We start from the raw sequence: 17,397 nt of genomic DNA, 5'->3' as shown, positions 1-17,397 counted from the left end.
TCTCCCTCCTCCTCCTCCCCCTCCGCGGCGGCGGCGGCGGCGGCAGCAGCAGCAGCCTCTCGGCTCCGCTCCCTTTGTTGCAGGCGGAGCGGCGGCGCTGCCGGGCGCCGCGCACAAAGGAGCGCGGCCGGGGCGAGGCGGCACCGCTGGGCGGACGGGCGCGGACGGAGCGCGGCCCCGGCGGGGACAGCCCTGCCCGCGCCCCGGCGGCGGCGGCGGCGGCGGCAGCAGCAGCGGGTCCGTGCGGCCGCTGCGGCGGGGATGCTGAAGGTGCGCTCCGGCGCGGCGGAGAAAGGAGGGTCCCGCCCGGGCGGCGCCGCGGGCTCCGGTTGATGCTGCGGGCCTGCCGCCGCCATCCCGCTGCCGCCGGCGCTACCCCTCGGCCGCCCCTCGCCATGCTAGGAGAGAGCCCGGCCGCCGCCCGGCCGCTCCTGCGGGCGGGACCCCCGCTGGCGCTCTGCTACACCTCGGCCCTCCTGGTGCTCGCCCTCTCCGCGCTGCCCGCCGGCCGCGCCTCTCATCCCTTGCCCGGCTCCGAGTGCCAGGGCGGCGGCAAGGGGAAAGGCATCAACTGCTCAGGTAATGCCCCGCCGGCTCCCGCCCCGCGCCCACCCCTGCGGGCAGCCCACGCGTGCACGTGGAGGGAGGGCCGAGCGCGGCCCCCCCGCTCCGCCCGACCCGGCCCGGCCCGCCGTGCCGCTGCGGGCGGCGGAAAACAAAGGAGCGGCGCCCGCCCCGGCCCCGGGTGCGGCGAGCCGGCTCCCCGGCCGGCCGGGAGATGCCCCTCTCCGGGGCGCGGGGAGCCCCCTCTCCGAGGTCTCCCCGCTGAAGGGAAGGGCTTTGCCGCCGCCTCTCGGCTTTTGTTGCTCCCCGCCGCCCCCCGCCGCGGTGCCGGCAGGTGCGCGCCGGCCGCCCCGGGGCTGCCCGCATCCCGCCCCCTCCTCCGCCGTCCTCCCCTGCCGCTGCCCCGTGCCCGTCCTGCCGCTAGCAGGGGGTGCGAGCCGGGTGGCAGCCGTGAGCGCAGCCCCTCCTGGCTCGCACGGGCTGTTTCATGGGTCTCACTCTTGCTGTGAGCAGCCCAGCCACCGGGTAGCCTCTCCGCCCGTCCGTCTGCCGGCTGTCGTAGAGATTCACTCTGGATGAAGTGTAGGCAGCAAAATACCCCGCGATGTGCTCAGAATAAGCTTTCTTGGTTTTTTTCCTGCTTTGGTTGCATGACATACATAAAATACATAATTATGTGCTGGTATTGTAAGGTTGTAATGTGGTTTGTCATGACAGCAGCACGTTTCCTTAGATCTTGAGGGATATGATGGTTTTGAAGTAGAACAAAGTAAATACATACAATATAAAGTTTACAGGATTTTAGAGAGATTGTTTGTCTTCTAAAACTACTCTTTAGAAAAGGGAATTATTTTTTTTTCTCTGAAAAATGGCTGTGGATGCCTCCTCCTGCCTTTTAAAACGATAGGTTTATTGCACTGCACGACTCGCCAGTGAGAGCTGTACAAAGTGCCTTCTCCAAGGTGATGAAGGTTTCTCGCCCTGTGCGCAGAGCCCCCCGCTCCCATTGTCTTCAGCGGGATTGGGAGGCAATTTACACGTTGGAAGGAACTCTCGGTACCTTCCAGGGTAAGGTCCCCAAACTGTACCAGAGATTTCAAGAAATGAGGGAACGGAAGAGTGATCTTCCTGCCAATTACATTTTACAATACGGATAATGCTGCTAAAGCAGGCTATCAAATTCGCAGACCAGCAAACTGTGGCAAAATGGTCTTGCAATACAATAAATCTGCTACACATTCTTGAAATGCTCCTCTTCATTTTACCCAGTTTAGATATGCACTGTGTTACTGTGTGACAGTACCACAACGCTACTGTTTTGCTGCTGCTGCCGCCTGACTTTTCGTTCTATTTGTACGAATATGATGGTTATTTTTACAGAGAGGTTAATAGGTTAATGTGTCACTGGCGTTAGCGGCTTACCCGTCAGAGACATATGGGTCATTAGACCATGGCATGAGCATAAATCAGTGAGATTAAATATGGAAGGCGGCTGAAATGTAAGGAAGTTTCTAAGATGATGTGGAACACAGGGATATCATTATTTAGAAACAGTCACAGAAAGAGGGCTTTCCAGCCTGGAATTAGAAAACCGTATGCTATATTGAGGGCATTCAGCATGATTTGGTTCTACTAAAAATAGGCACAAGCAAATGTATGTGCTATATACATAATTGTGGCAGGCACTCTTTTCAGGGTAACTCCAAAAATATGGGAGGAAAATTTTGTTTTAAATGCAGTAGTCAGATCCTGCTGTGTGTTAACTGTTTCATGCAAAATGGCAGGGTTTCAGTACTCAACTTTATTTTGAAAGAACTAACATCAACACACCATATCTGGGTCAGATTTTCCCCTCACTTACCTTTGCGCAGCTTCATTAACTTTTACTGAAGGAGCTACTCCCTGAAAAAGATGAGTTTCCTGTATTTACACGTGGGACCAGATGCTGGCATTAGCACCCTTCTCAGTGGACTGCTACGATGTACGTTGCTGTTTATACTGAAAGTTAAAGCTGAGAACACTACTACTACTTCTTCAAATGACTCGACTCTCTAAACTGCTTTCCATATTCAAAGAAGCAAAATGCTTCTCCTTTCTTCTGCTGTTTTGCAAGTTTAATATGTGCATCAGTCTGACCTGCTGCCCTAACAGGTTTTTTGCACTACTTGAGATGGTTCCTGGGCTGGTAGCATTTTATCATTGTTAGATTATATAGCTACCTTTATTTATTTGTTATTTCTTTTCAGAAATGCTGAAGTCCTCTCCTTTATTGCTACTGAATATGCTGATTAAGAAAGAGTTTGCTGTAACAAAAGAACATTACAAGGTGGAGGACGCAGTCAGACAACATGAACATTAAGATGGCCTTTTCAGCCTTGATTCTGTTCCTTTGGCACATGCATTGCAGCTTGGCCTTTTGTTAAATTATGATATAATTGCATCATCCCTGGCCAAAGGAAGAACATTTGATAAAGTGATTAGAGCAGGAAACAGAGAATTAAGACGTATCTGGAGTTAATTGACAGTGTGGACTTGTGTGTGTTTGTTCATCTGTCAATCCATACGTTGCTAAACTAATGAAATAAAATAACCCCATGTTACCCAGAATGGGGTAAAAACAAAATAGGTGTTTCTTTCTGGAGAAGACAGTCCTAGGCTGGTGTTTTGGAGATGTTATATTATTCCCAGTGCTACTTGTAGTTTTCCCTGACATTCCCGATACTCCCTGACTGTCCAAGGGCTGGTGGTGTGGTGCTGAGTTCGGGCTCTGGGGTAGCTGTGTCCTTAGCGAGGGGGCTGTGAACTAGAGGGGGTTATTGGGCATCCTGTGTGTGAAGGTAAGCACAAGGTGGTGTTCCTTCCTGAGCTCCTAATCCAGCGGTGCTCTCTGGAGACACAAAGTGTGCATGGGCATCGCCAGTTTAGTTTCAGTGTTAGCCTGGTTCAATCTCTGGTGTGAGATGTGCTCCGGTCACCTGTGGAGCCACAGGGGTTGTAGCTGGATCACAGCTGACCAAACGCTGCAGAGGTGGGTGGAAGGTACACAGACTCAACGAGAGACACTGCTCAGTGCACTGGTATGGGTGTGTGCACCTGGGATTTTAGTTAACAGGGATATGCTTGTGTTGTGAGCCTTTCAGAGTGCTGGTACCTCGTGTGATAAAATAGACCTGCTAGGGATGATTCTGTGCACCACCTCTGAGTCTCACAGACTGCGTGCTGCCCCTGCTTTTCTTAAGATCTCTCTGAGTGAAGTGAGTAAAAATAAACTTGTTTTAAGACAGATTGTTGAGGATTGAATGAGCATGATGAGATCCTCCTTAAATGTGAATATGGTGCATTTGTTTCCATTACTTTCTTAGATGCCTTCATGTCTGTCCTCCAGATCCTGTAGCAGGAATCCCCCAGGGTTACTATAGATGGACAACTATTATGGTGCTGTTGTAGCTGTTTTTCCTTAGGAGAAGATGAGGTCTAAATCTACTCCTTTCTGGTATGTAACACTTGAGGTGAAGCCTTAGGTTAATTAGTGAGTTGGCCAAAATGAGTTTTGTGTGCACTATTTCTCACTCTGTTGTGTTGTCTGAAGCTTGGATCCAGACTGTCCCTGCTGTAACAAGGGAGAGAGAGCACAAGCATGTAGCTCCCTTGGCCCAGTCCACGTGGCAGATGTGACCGTGGATTTTGGAGGATATAAACCTCAGGCACTGCTGGTCTCTGGAGCTCAGCCGTGGTTTCTGCCTGGGCTCAGTGGGGGCTCTGTGAACCAGAATGAGATGTGGCCTCAAGACTGGCTTTCATCTGTGCTTATCAGCTAGAACAGACATATCCTTTGTGCTTTTTGATGAAATTAAGTGGATGAGGGGTTTTGTTTGCTATATCATTCTAAGTTACACAGAGCAAAACCAATTTGTGCTAAAGATATGCAGCCTTGTTGGTGAGAACATTAAGAGCAAGGGATGTAAGAGAGATACAGGTTCAGGTAAATTATGGTATTTTAAGAATTACATGTTGTTTTGTGTTTGCATAGTTCCACTTGATCTGAAATGGTAGACAGGACTAGAATAATTGGTTATTTTATCTAAGATACTATGAGTTATGTTCCTGCAAATGAATTATAACAGTCAAGCCAAATAAAATGTGATATGTATTTGTGCCAACTGAATTTCTGAAGTAAATGATCTAAACTCAGTCAGGTTACATGTCACTTTGAGAAACTATCATAAGGCATGAATATAAATCAACTACATGTAAAAAGTAAAAGCAATTATTAAAAAGAGAAATTAAAACTCGGACAGTAGCATGCATTTATTTATTTCCCTTTAGTGTAATTGCCTAGACATGAAATGTCCTTGCCATACAGATTCTTATGCTGATTAAAGTGCCAAGAGGTAATTAAAGTAGAATTGAAAGTGTCAGAATACCAGAAAATCATCTTGTACCAGGTGTCACTCCATCATTGTCACTAGTGGGAACTGGTAGTGTGATGGAGCAATTGAGGCTTGACTGAGGGGATCGGATTGAATCCAATTTCTTTATTGGTATTTTGAAAAGAGGAAAAAGAAGCTGTGTTTGTTGTGGAAAATACTGCTAAGGAAGCATTCTTTCTGTATCAAGATCCCTCGGATAATTCCTATTAAGGAGAGAACAAGAAGTCTGGTCCTTTTTTTCCTGTTGATGTAAGGATAAATATTTGATGCTTATATCTTGTCAGTTTTCTTCTGGAGTTGACAGTAGACTGGATAAAGGGGAGAGTTGATGTTTACTTGGACTAGAAAAAAAAAGAAGCTGTGGCCAAGGACTTTGGATAGAGAGGTACAAATGCAGAGAATCTGACCGATATTGACAGGAGTCTGTACCCTTTTCCTGGAAAGAGATCATTACATTCCATCATTGATCCATCAGCTGAAAGCACTTGTGTCTTTTCCAGCCTGTGGTCAGACTTTGGGGAGTGTCCCCAAAGCAGACAGTGGCAATTGTTCCCTGGATAACAGCAGCTGTAACATTTGTGGAAGGAAGAATGCATATCCTCCTCCTCACTGAGTCCTCACAGGTGCTGTGGAACAAGAGTGGAGATAGGAGACATGTTGGTGTTACTGAGGTGGAAGTCTGTCTTTTTCTAAACTGACTGTAATGCACAGCAGAACCAAAGACCAAGTAGAAGTACTCTTTGAAAAATTGTTCTATCCCAAAAATAGCTTTCGATAATAAGAAAATTATAATTAAATACTATGCTGGAAACTAAACAGCCCCTTCTAATAGTCCCCTGTAGTTTATTCCTGGATTATCTTGAAATTTTAACAATTTAGAATACAGAGAAATAGAGGAAGAAAAAGAGAGAGTGTGGGGGAGTGGAGCTCTATTTTGTGGAACTCCTAAGTGTGTAAGGAAGAGCTTTTTTCAATAAATCAGTTGATTATAAATTTTACTTTATTAAACCATTTCTTGGTCTTCTTTGTATGATATTTTTCTTCCACAAAAGGATAAGAAGTTAGAGACAAAATCTGATTAGGAGTAAGCTCAGCAGTCAAAACTGTGATCTGATGAAATTAAAGTTTCCTGGAGAACCTGAAATCTGTTTATTTGTCTTGATGAACAGCTACAATGTATCTTTGGTTCTAATTTAGCTCACAGATGGCTTCAGGGGGATGTGAAAGCAGAATTATTTAATCTTGTATTATTAGGACAGTATCTAGTGGATCCATTAGTTGCCATTAGGTATCTAGGATTTATGGGTCATATGTTTTACTATTTGTTTGTTTATTTTAAAGGAGAAAAAATTCCAGGTCTTTTTTTCTCTTCAAGACTCTTGCTCGGGAACTTCTGTGTTCTGTGGAGCAAGATGCCAGTGAAAGTCTTTGCCACAAGAGTACCTGAAAGGCTTCAGTTCTCGCTGACCTGGTTACATCCCCAGACCTGGCTGGCTGGGAGCTGGTAGACAGATCAGGCTCTGTGTGCATTTGCATATCTATTGATGTGAATTTCTCCATTTAAGAGAGCAATTTAATGTTACACTGATATCAGTGTTCAATTTCTTTTAAGTTGCTCTAAAACTGCCTCACTGGTCATAGTGGGGTTTGTGAGGAGGCAGTGTTTGACTAGCAAATCGGGATTTATTTTAGGATAATTTAAATTCTCATTACAGGAGACAATTTGTAAGGACTGAAAAGGCAGGACTTTTCTGATAATAGATTATGTGGTACAGAAACAGCGTTTAAAGGATCTGGTTTGGAATAAAATTAAACCCCTGTAATACCTCTCTTTTGATTTGGTATTATAAAAATAAATTTAGTTGCAGTTACAGTCTTGAAACACCCACATTATATAACTATCTTCAAGCTGGCAGGATCCTCATGCATGGCTCAAAAAGAGTGTTAATTAAGACCAGCAGGAAAACATGTCAAAATTAAAGGGAAGAAAATCTGGAACAAGACAAAACTGTCAGTAATTTTTCTGAAGTGATCTGACTTGCCTTGGTGGGTGCTGGGTCTTCTCCACCTTTTCCTACCAGGCTGAGACCTGAGTTTTGCTCCTGTGTCTGTCAAATAGGAGCAAAACTCTCTGTACTTTTGTAAGATGCATAGACAGAGAGAGCAGCCGAAGAAGAGAACGAGTACAATGGTGACAAACAGACAAAAGGGTGTTCAGGACACGAAATGGCTCTTCTCAGATCTTGTCTGGAGGCCAAAACCTCCTGAAATCTGGCTCTGCCTGGCTGCAGAGCTGTAGGCAGCCTCATTCCAGTTGCCTGGCTTGCTGGCAGGCAACAGCCGTGTTGCTGTAGGAAAAGCCCTGGGGCATCTCCTGTGCCTACCATGAGTCTCACGGGATCCATGTGGAAGCAGATGGGGTGAATGGGGGCAGTCAGGCAAGCCAGGAGCTGGAGCTGTGCAAACTCTGGGTAATCTACCCTTGATCACCACAGTGTGTTCAGGGAACACAAAATGCACACCTTTAGGGCCTCCACCTGCTTTATCCCAGATTCTGCCCTACTGCTCCTACCCAGCCCCAGGAGTCTGACACATGCCAGGGCTCACCTGTGGCTGACACAAAAATGCTGCTGTAGGAAGTGTTTTAAGCAGTCTCAGTTAGTAACCGATGAGAGCACTGCAGGTGGTGAGGGAGGAAGGGACACAGCCCCCCATGAAAACGTGCTGTCACATCTGCTGGTCTGGGGCTGTAGAAAACCTCCTGCAAACACACATATTTCAGCAGGGGTGACAAAGTGTCCTGTTCCTGAAGCCTGAAGTGTATGGAGGAGTTTGTTGTACCTCACAAGAGATTTACTTGCTTTCTTTCCTATTCACAGACACTTCACATATGACTACAAAGAATGAGTGTTTGGATAAACATCATTTGCAGAAGTGGCTCTATTTTCTCTGAAATTTTGAACTGAACAAGATTCTTAGCCAGAGGAACACAAAAGCTTGAGAGATGGGATAGTTAAAGGTGTTTGTGCATGTGCCAAAAGTCTTCAGAATAGTCTGGGCATTCAAAATGAGTGAGTGCTTTTGAAAATTCAAGTTTTAATCAGTAAGGGTGTCCATAAAACACAAGAACAAGCTATAAAATCTTTAGCTGGTTGATATAGACAACTAAAACAGAGCTTTCAACAGGTATTTTCATAGAAAGTTTGATAAAAAATTGTGGCTGGATAGCAGTTTGTTGCTTTAAAAATTCAGGGAAGCATTGATCTAATGAAATGTTTACATTTTGCTAATTAGTATTGACTCTGATTGTGTGCTGCCTCTGCCTGATCCCTCTGGGAGAGACAGAGGTCAGTGTGTTGTGCCAAATGGGCTCTCCCAAGCAGCAAAGAGCAGCAAAAGATCCTTAGACTAAAGAAAGGGGTGTCCTGTCCCCTCCCTGAGCGATATTGCCACGTGCAGTGGGCAGATGAATGGTTCTTTTCCTGAAGCACCTCCTCTCTCTCCCAGAGCTTTTTCTTCATCCTTCACCTCTCCCAGAATTTTGCTGAGACAATTCTGTGAGGCAGAGTTCTTTCTTGCTGTCTTGATTGGAAGTATAATTTTATGGAAGCATCATTTCAAGGTTATAAAAGTGAAAATAAAACAGGCAGGCTCCTGTTGAGGTTATAGAATTGTTTTCTCATATAAAACATGGGGTTGGGAAGGCAATTTATTTCATTGCATTTCTCCTCTGTTTTAACTGCAATGGATGTCCTTTTCTTCACTTGTGCAGGTGTTTACACCTACAAAGGATCTCTTTGTGAAAACAGTTAAATGTGTTTAAATGTGCAAAACAGTTTCTGCTCTGTAAGAAATACTCTTTTTCATGTCAAAAGCAAGTGGCTATGGTAGGGATGAAAGAAAAATTTTGGCTAAAAACCACAAAGAACAGATACCTTTTTTTTTTTCCCTGCTCTTTGTTAAAACCTGTGTCTGTAATATGGAACAGTTATCCAGGTGAGAGAACACAATCTCCACATTTGCAAGTGATATTCATGCTGCTGACTGAACAAACAAAGAGAATCACTGGAATCAGGCTCCGAATTTGAGTGTTTTGGGTGATTTATCTACCAGATGGTAAATGCAGTCCAATGTAAAAAATTAGTCTGGGAGCAGGGAATCAATCATTCAGCACACTGATCAGCAAAGGGATTTGGGTGTTATAGCAGAAAAATTAATGAGCTGGCAATCCACTGCAGAGCAGCATTAAAACAAAAGATACTACACTATAATAAAAGAGTCCTCACCCAGAAGACAAAAGAGATGAACATCCTGCTTTGTTAGACACTTGATAAACGTAATCTAAAGCGGTGTGTTATATACCAAGCCCCTTATATTATTCAAACATAATGACTCAAAAATTCAGTATCAAAATCTGGAGATCAGGGTTAATTTGGAAAAGTGAAGCTTTTCACGGCTTTCACAGTTCTTTCCCAAATACATAGGTTTTTCTGTCACAGGAGTTACTTACTAGTATTCTGTATTATGGTAATAGATATTTCTGTTCTATTTAAAGTTACCCTACAGTGCATTCAGAATTACTTAATGAAAGATTATAAGATACCAATACTAGCTTTATGACATAATTACATCTTTCTTTAAAAGTCTTGAAAATGTGTCCCTAGCCTCTTTCAGTTATTCAGGCTACAAGAAATAAGAATAGTTTTGCCACCAAAAGCTCTTCATGATTTTCTCTGATTTTCCTTGTGACGCATTGAGTCTCTATCTAGAAAAGACTAAGAAAAGGTGGCTTCCATGCTCATTTTCCACTTTTAAGATGCTTCTGTTGGGTTTTGAATTTTTTTTTTTTAACTGTAAGGATTAGGTGCAGGACAGGCAGTTTGGGAAATGCCATGATGTACAGGCTGCTTCTGTGGGGATGAAGGGCAGCAGCAAGGTCTGGCCTTGCTGGAATGGGGCCGCCTGATGTGGAAAATCTGTCTTTTGGTCCCCTCTCCACCCTAAGGGATCAATGCATTTCCGAGACTTCAGGTAACTGAAAGAAATAGGTTGTAACATGTCTCTTTTCTGCTGTGGAAAGCAACCAGAATCTGGTGTTATGTGTCCTCTGTGAGTAAATGATTTTATTTCTGAAAAGAGTCAATGAGATCAGAGACCTTTGTGCCATTTTGTCCTCCGATTTTCGCCTTTTCTTATTTGGTTTGGTTTTTTTTTCCCTTGGGGGTGAGGATTGGTAGGTTGATAAACAGCTAACAAAGCACATAACAAACATCTCATGTTGATCATGCATATCTAATATCCAAATTGTCTTTCATTTTCTTAGTATTTCTTAGTATTTCTCCATGAATAACTTATTTAAAAAGATTTCTATAAGCAGGGGAAGGGAGCTGATGGTCTGACTTCCTAAGCAGTAGAGCAAAGCCCACTCCCTAAGGATTTTTTTCCAGAATTGCTAACCACTGATTAAAATCAACAGGAGCTCTCAGATCATGATCCTTGTGAAAATCAGATTTCCCTTTGTTCAGAGTAAGGAGTAAGAACCTGTAAATTTTAGTCTCATACAGCTCTACAGATTGGAGGTGTAGAAACAATGATATTCCATCGGCTTGCAGCCAAAGCTGTACCAAAGTCATGGGCTCAACTGCTTACCTTTCTCCAAGCCACAGGGACATGTTTGTATCCAGTTCAGCTGGGGTTTACTCATGAACTGTACCTCAGTCAGTGTTTGTGTACCCCAAGACTGAATTGTCCTTTCATTCCATCTCGGAGGTGTGGGTGTGAGACAAAAGGCAGAATTCAGTCATGTGCATGTTTACCTGTAAGCTTGTTATGTTTTGGGTTTTTTTTTCCTCCTGCTATATTTATATGAAGATATGTGCCAGCTAATTTTTTTTTCTACCATTTTGGGTGTGCTGTTGAAGACAGCTGACTGAGTGAGGCTGTGGCCCTGCATTCAAAGAGAAGACGCAGATTAAATTCAGATTAGCAGCACACAAGGTCCCAGTGCCCCAGCAGCGAGAGGGTGCAGAGCAGGGATGATAACGTGTCTGGTGCCCCTCCTCAGCCCATCCCCCTGGCCTGTGCCTGGTGGGAGGACGAGCTTCTGCTCCTTGCTCACTTGGCCAGCTGTCCGAACACCTGGCAAAGTCGAGATGTCCTTTTGCAGCATCTGGGCGAGGGCTGAATGACAGCAACAAGGCAAAGTTCCCTGGATCTCTGCTGCCCAGCGGGAAGTGGGGCTAATTTACAGCCATTAGGAGGTGTCCCTCCAGAGCTGTGAGCTGACCCCGGGGTATTTTGGCAGTGCCTGCGAGCTGCACTCCCTGGCCCCGCAGCCGCCGGGAGGACAACTCGTGAGCTCTCTAATCCGGCGTTACATTTGCCACGGGAATCCCCAGCAGGCAACCGTGAATAATTTCCACCTGCTCTGGAAGTGGCATGATGGGAACAGCGAGAGATGGATGAATATGTTGACAAAGGAGGTGGCCTTCTGTCTGTCCCTTAGGAGAGGCTTGTTTCTGGTTCTGAAATGCTGAGCGTCACAGGTGCACTCAGGTCCAGTGGCTTTGTCCAGCTTGCTGCTGTGGTGGGCTACAGAGATGCCATCAGCTCCGAGCAAGCAGGAATCCCACCAGCTCTCCACAAACCTAGTGGCTCTTCCAGCCCTGTGCCAGCCATCGTGGCCAGAGGTGATGTAACAGGACAGCATTCCTTGCTCTGTGTTTGCCGTGCCGTAACCCGACTATAAACTCCTAGCCCCTGAAAATCCTTTCCAGGCTGGCAAAGGGGCTTAGCAGGAGCTCTGGGAATTGTGTTTTTCCTGGTGTTTCAGTATGGATAAATGAGCAGGCAGAGAGGAATTATTAGCTATAGATTTATCTGACAAGAAATGCGTACAGGAGAAAAATGTTATTTCAGTAAGCTGAGCGCTGATTTGGTTTTTTGAAGCGTAATAGAGTTGTTAAAGTTTGAAAGGAAGGGAGCTGGCTGCTCAGGTTCTTCCTGGCTTCTGTAACTTACTGGAATTACCAAAACTCATTAAGAAACCTAAATGATCAACCAGGGGCTTGTTTGTTTGTTTTCTCCCTGTGACTTTTATGTGGCTGCTTATTTTGTTTCTTTTCCAGTGGTTTTCTGACTGTTTAATTACAGTTTTCAAAACTATACCTAAATAGCATAGTGTATGGGTGTTCAGAGGAGTGAGTTTCTGTAAACCTAATTATGCTCCAGCACCATTCGTACTGCTAATGTTTCAGGGATATTACCCAGGAGTTAATTTATTTCCTTTTTCTGTATACAAAATAGGAATCTAATGTTATTTTACAAAAGCCTATATATTGTAAGAATGCACCACAATGATTTTTTAGTTTATAGATCAGCTAAAGGATTTTTAATGAGAGTGAAGTGCAAGAGGAAACCGAGGTTTTCATATTAATTTGGAAACTATGGGATCTAACTGTTACATTTTAATCTCTTACATGGAGAGTACCCTCTTGTTGGAATTAACTTCTATTTAGTATTCTAAAAGTGCAAAGGTACTTAATTCTTTGAAATCAGTAACTACTTAAGATGTTATTATAAATTCTTGATTTTGATATAGACTGGAAGGATCTTTGGTACATTTCCCTCTAAGTGAGTTTTGAAGTGTATTCCTGTTATTTTTTTTAATGTCTGTAGCTTTAGAACATGCAGTGTTCGCACTAAATTCTTTCAGAGCACAAATAACTGCTACAGCCTTTAATTTTTTTTTTTTTGTTGTTGGATAACTCCTGTTTAGGCAAGCCAGTGTTTCATTTCCTACATGTAGTAAAGTTCTGCAACTTGCAAATAGCAATTTCTTTCTGTTCCTGTAAATAGAACATTCCCACAAAAGATCTGTCCTATATGCTGACTGTCATGCTGACAGTGTGTCATCCCCATGGCTGGGCATGGAGATCTGCCATGGTATCAGGCCTCCTTGGTCACTGTTTCTGCACTCAGACCTGTGTCCCATTTCTTTTTGATTGATCCCACCACACACTATTTCCTTAACTCCATCTTACCAATGGAATTAAAAACCTGGCTTAGAAATATATTAAAGAGAAGATATGTTAGGAACATTATTGTAAACATTCTGACAATAATTTTGCTCTTGAAATTTCTGTATTCAGAAATTTCCCACCTCAGCAACATAATCAGTAACTTTTTTGTTCATGTTTTGAAACATCTCTAAAACTTACACTTGGGCCAGATTAATCTGAAAACTGCTTTACCCTTTTTTTTTTTGTGCTAGTCAGATTTGAAGTCTGGGTGAAAACTTGGATTTTAGGGAAATAGTGGATAGGGACCTTAGATTTTTTAAATAGAACTTGATATATTTAATGAACAGCTTCCCCCACTGTGAATTATTGCATCCCTGCTTGAATTGCTTTGAGGGAAAAAAAGCATCCAGACGATGAGAAATGCCCAATTAGTGAACATGTCTGGAAAATCTGATTTCAGAAACTTGTCTAGCATTGCACAAGAACATAAAAATTACATTTGCTCAAATAACATTCATTCAGGAATCTTCTTGTTTCTGAGCACTTGATTTGCGCTTTTAATATGGCTTTGCTTAACACAAGTTTCCTCAGGAAAAAGAAATAAAAAGAGAACAACTCTCCCCACTAACAACTAAGGAAAATACAGACATTTCTAAGGATGGACTGATTTTTAAGTGTCTGTGAGGAAAGCTAAGACCCTTATATCCTGGCAGAGACCTCTCACTTGAATTAATGGCACAATGGGTACCACTGGAAGTAGTTCTCTACCAACCAGCCACCTGAAAAACAGACATGGAATTTTTCCACATATTTATCAGAAAGAAAAGACCTAGCAACCCTGGGCTGTCTCTTCAGGCCTGGGATCCCACATTTTCCAGTGCCTATCTTTTATCCATCTTTGCCTCTTCCACTCTATGATCCCTCTCCTCTGGCTTTCCTGTGGTCTTCTTTCCACCCATGCTGTACCTGCCAGGTCTCTTTCCTTCACAACCCACGCTCAGCCTTGTGCTCGGACTGCTTTCTGCTCTGGGGCAAGGACACCACTGAGACCATATGAATGTGACAAGTAGGACAGATTACAAGTTTGGCAGCACTGATTTTGAAAATGCTGAAGCCAGAGCTCATCATTAAAAAAGAGTGCATGAAAGGTGGAGCCTGTGACCAGTTTTGCTGGTGATGCATAACAGATAAACATCTTAGAGCAGCTTAAAACTTCAGGTTTATTGGATGAATTTTCACATAGCAGAATAAAAAGGTCTGAGCCTGGGAACTCATACCTCCTTCACTGCACCTCATTGATCTCAGCTCCTGAATGCAAACCTGCTCGAGCACAATAATGCAATAACTACAATTTAGTCACTTAAAGAAAACCCAAACAACCAAACAAAACGCTGTGAGTGCCCCAGCTTCGTTCTTAAAAACTACACAGCTGGAAATTTTCTATGAAAACAATGAGCCTGCACACTATGAGCAACTTAAAACTTGATCTTATGATGGAAAATGTTATACACCATTAACTAAAAACACAGTTCCCAGCTCTGTGTATTATTGCAGCTTTAGTGTTAGAAAGTTGCATTAAAATCAAAGACCTCCACTGTTCAGAAGTTAGAAAATGCCAACATTTTGAACTGTCAAAGTCATTTTCTCCAATAAGTCAAATATCCTTGTTTTCATGGGCATGTTTCTGAGATTCTTTCACAACTTAACCTACAGAAGCTCTGTACAGCTTTTTTTTTCCTCAGGGTCAGTAAGATTGTCTTATTTCTTACTATGAAAGGAAAAATAATCGAAGTGAAACAAGTATTTATTCTATGTATCTTAGAAGCATCAACTGAATAATATCATTAGATGACTGAAAAAAACTTTGCAGAGCAGGAAGGGAAAATTGTAGTGTAGTTTTGGGGAGCGGGTTCTTTGTGATTTTTGAATGTGACAGAAATCTCACTTCAAAGAATGCTTTTATGAGAGAGGGTATTGGAGACTGACCTTGCCAAAGGTTTCACCAACTTCAGCCTTCAATGCACTCTGCTCTCAACTGGCTTTTTAGCACCAGCTAAAAAGCAGAGAACCCTAGTGCAGCAAATAGTGGGTTTTTTTAAAATTAGTGTTATTTCTTGGTTCTTAGTGTCACCATCCAAGGAGCTGTTCCAGAAATAACTGGACATGGCTCTTAGTACCAAGCTCTAGTTGACAAGCTGGAGATTGGACAAAGACTGGGCTTGATGACCTTGGAGGCCTTTCCCTACCCAAATGATTCTGTGATTTTGTGAATCTGTGCTTTTGTGATTATGTGACAAGTACCAGAGGTGACAAGACCATGAAGTGGAGAGCAGGAAGGGATTGCAAGGAGACAGGAGTCCTTGTCCCTGTTGGTACCAGCAAGCTGCCTGCAAACTGTACCCTTGCTCCACCTGGAGAAGGTCCTGGAGCAGGAATTCCAATGCTTCACTGCCCAGCTGGTGGGGCAGCTTGAACTCTAGAGGTCAACCAAACAGGAGGATAAAACCTTTAGGAAAAAGTTTTTACCTCTGCTTGACTAGAGGTGCATACATGCCTTTTACATATGGATTAACTTTTGAGTGGGTTCTTGGTATTTCCCCATGAACTCATACCCCTTAGTGAAATTTGAATGTCTCCCTAGCTTGGACAGCCCTCATTACAGACATAAATACATCTTATGCCACAGGATTTCATCCCTACATTGACATAATGAATTTCAGTATTTATCTTTCTGCAAAATGGGCAGAAATCTTGTGGACTAAAGAAGTCTGTCAGAAAGAAAGAGTTTGTTCGCTTTTTCGGAGCCTTGCATAGCCAGCATAGAAGCACTGCTTATGATTCATTTTCTTGTTTAATTTGCCTTGTTCTTCATGTTACACTTCACTAAATATATTTACTTTTATTCCTGCCATTACACATGACAGAATCTATCTGCACAAAAGGAATTTTAACTGCGAGAAAGATTTTATAGACACAGAGTGAAACAGCAAAAGATGAGGTAGGAATCTAATGCAAGATGTTAAGCACTGTTGTTCCCAAAATTGAGGAGCAATTAAACTTTTTATTCCACTAAAAAATGTGAAATCTGTAAAGTAATATGGCAGCATAATGGGAAGCATCTCTTAATAGGCTTGTGCAGTTATTGCAAGTTAAAAGCAGTTGCATGTTCAGCTAGCAAAATATGGGAAATGCATTTTCATTAAATGTCAGTGATAATGCAGTCACAAGAACAACAATATACATAAGCCTCACAGAGCTATTACATTTCTTGTATTTTCTAGGAGGAGCAAGAAAACAAGACGCTGCTATAGGGAAAAAAGCCCCCACAGGATTAATCCAAGAAAGCATGGCAGCTAAAAAAGAAGAACAACTGAGTTCACTTTGAATGGCAAAAACAAAACAACCCCAAACAAACCCAAACATAAACCTTTTATCTCAGAGGAATCCCCTTTTTCTGAGTTCACATCTCTGGAAACACACTTGGTGGTAAATTTTAATCATCTAATCAAACAAGTAATAGAAACATTAATGATTTTTAACCTGCTGAAACTCATTGTCTCTTGGGGTCTGCTTCATCACCTGAGCTTACAAGCGCTGCATCTGCCAGCTTGGCTTATGAGCACAAGCCCCAAGGAAAAAAAGAGCTGTGTTTCTAAAAGAGCTGTGTGAACCCTCTCCACTTTAGCAAGAGAGTTAGTTCAAAACACTGCAAAAAATATACAGGTTTTTTCTTTTTCCCCTTTGTGTTTCTGGAAGCAGCCTTTCCAGGCACTGGACAATAGGGAAACTGAGGACACGGTGGCTGTTACATCCATCTACTTCTGCCCTTCCTTGCAACCCGACGTGTCCTGTGTGTTTGCCCCTGGTAACCTCTGTCTCAGCACAGGCTGTGGATGAAGGCATCCAAGGGTATGTGTCCCTGCTGTTCCTGACCACCTGTGGCATGTCAAGCCATGGAGCCTGGCAGTCCAGTCAGTTTGCAGCCAAGGGGTCCATGTCATCTGGATTTCCTTGGCTTAAAATGGGACACAGTATCCCAAGTCTAATTACAGTGCACCTCTACTGCTCTCCCTTCAAACTCTTCCTTTGTGGAAGAGAGTGAGGAAGTCAAGCATGATTTTCCCTTGAGAAATCCATGCTGGCTGTTCTTGCTAGTCATCCTCTCCTGTCTTCAGTGATGGATTGGAACAGGATGTTCACCTGGGGCTGAGGTGACGCTGACCCTCTAATTATTCCCTAGATGCCCTTCATTGCATTGCTTGCCCTTCCATAAAGATGGGAATAATGTTAGCTTTTTCCTTGTCATCAGGGAGCTTGCCCTCTGACCTTCATCTCTCACAGCTGATTGACAACAGCTTCACGGTCACATCAGTCAGCTCTGC

At 43.5% G+C, this 17,397-nt stretch overlaps 1 protein-coding gene across 1 annotated transcript in view; it reads left to right on the top strand.

Annotated features, from left to right (window-relative positions):
• The first annotated feature begins 295 nt into the window (after nucleotides 1-295).
• TMEFF1 (transmembrane protein with EGF like and two follistatin like domains 1) overlaps nucleotides 296-17,397 on the top strand; it is a 112,251-nt gene continuing 95,149 nt past the window's right edge. Inside the window, exon 1 of the mRNA XM_059856021.1 lies at nucleotides 296-579. Within this exon, the coding sequence (XP_059712004.1) occupies nucleotides 333-579 (247 nt within the window). The 5' untranslated portion in view covers nucleotides 296-332. The remainder of the gene's footprint in view (nucleotides 580-17,397) is intronic.

The sequence above is a fragment of the Haemorhous mexicanus genome, chromosome 1 (assembly GCF_027477595.1).
Source record: "Haemorhous mexicanus isolate bHaeMex1 chromosome 1, bHaeMex1.pri, whole genome shotgun sequence".
Taxonomy (NCBI): Eukaryota; Metazoa; Chordata; class Aves; order Passeriformes; family Fringillidae; genus Haemorhous; species Haemorhous mexicanus.
This window is presented reverse-complemented; position numbering and strand designations above follow the sequence as displayed.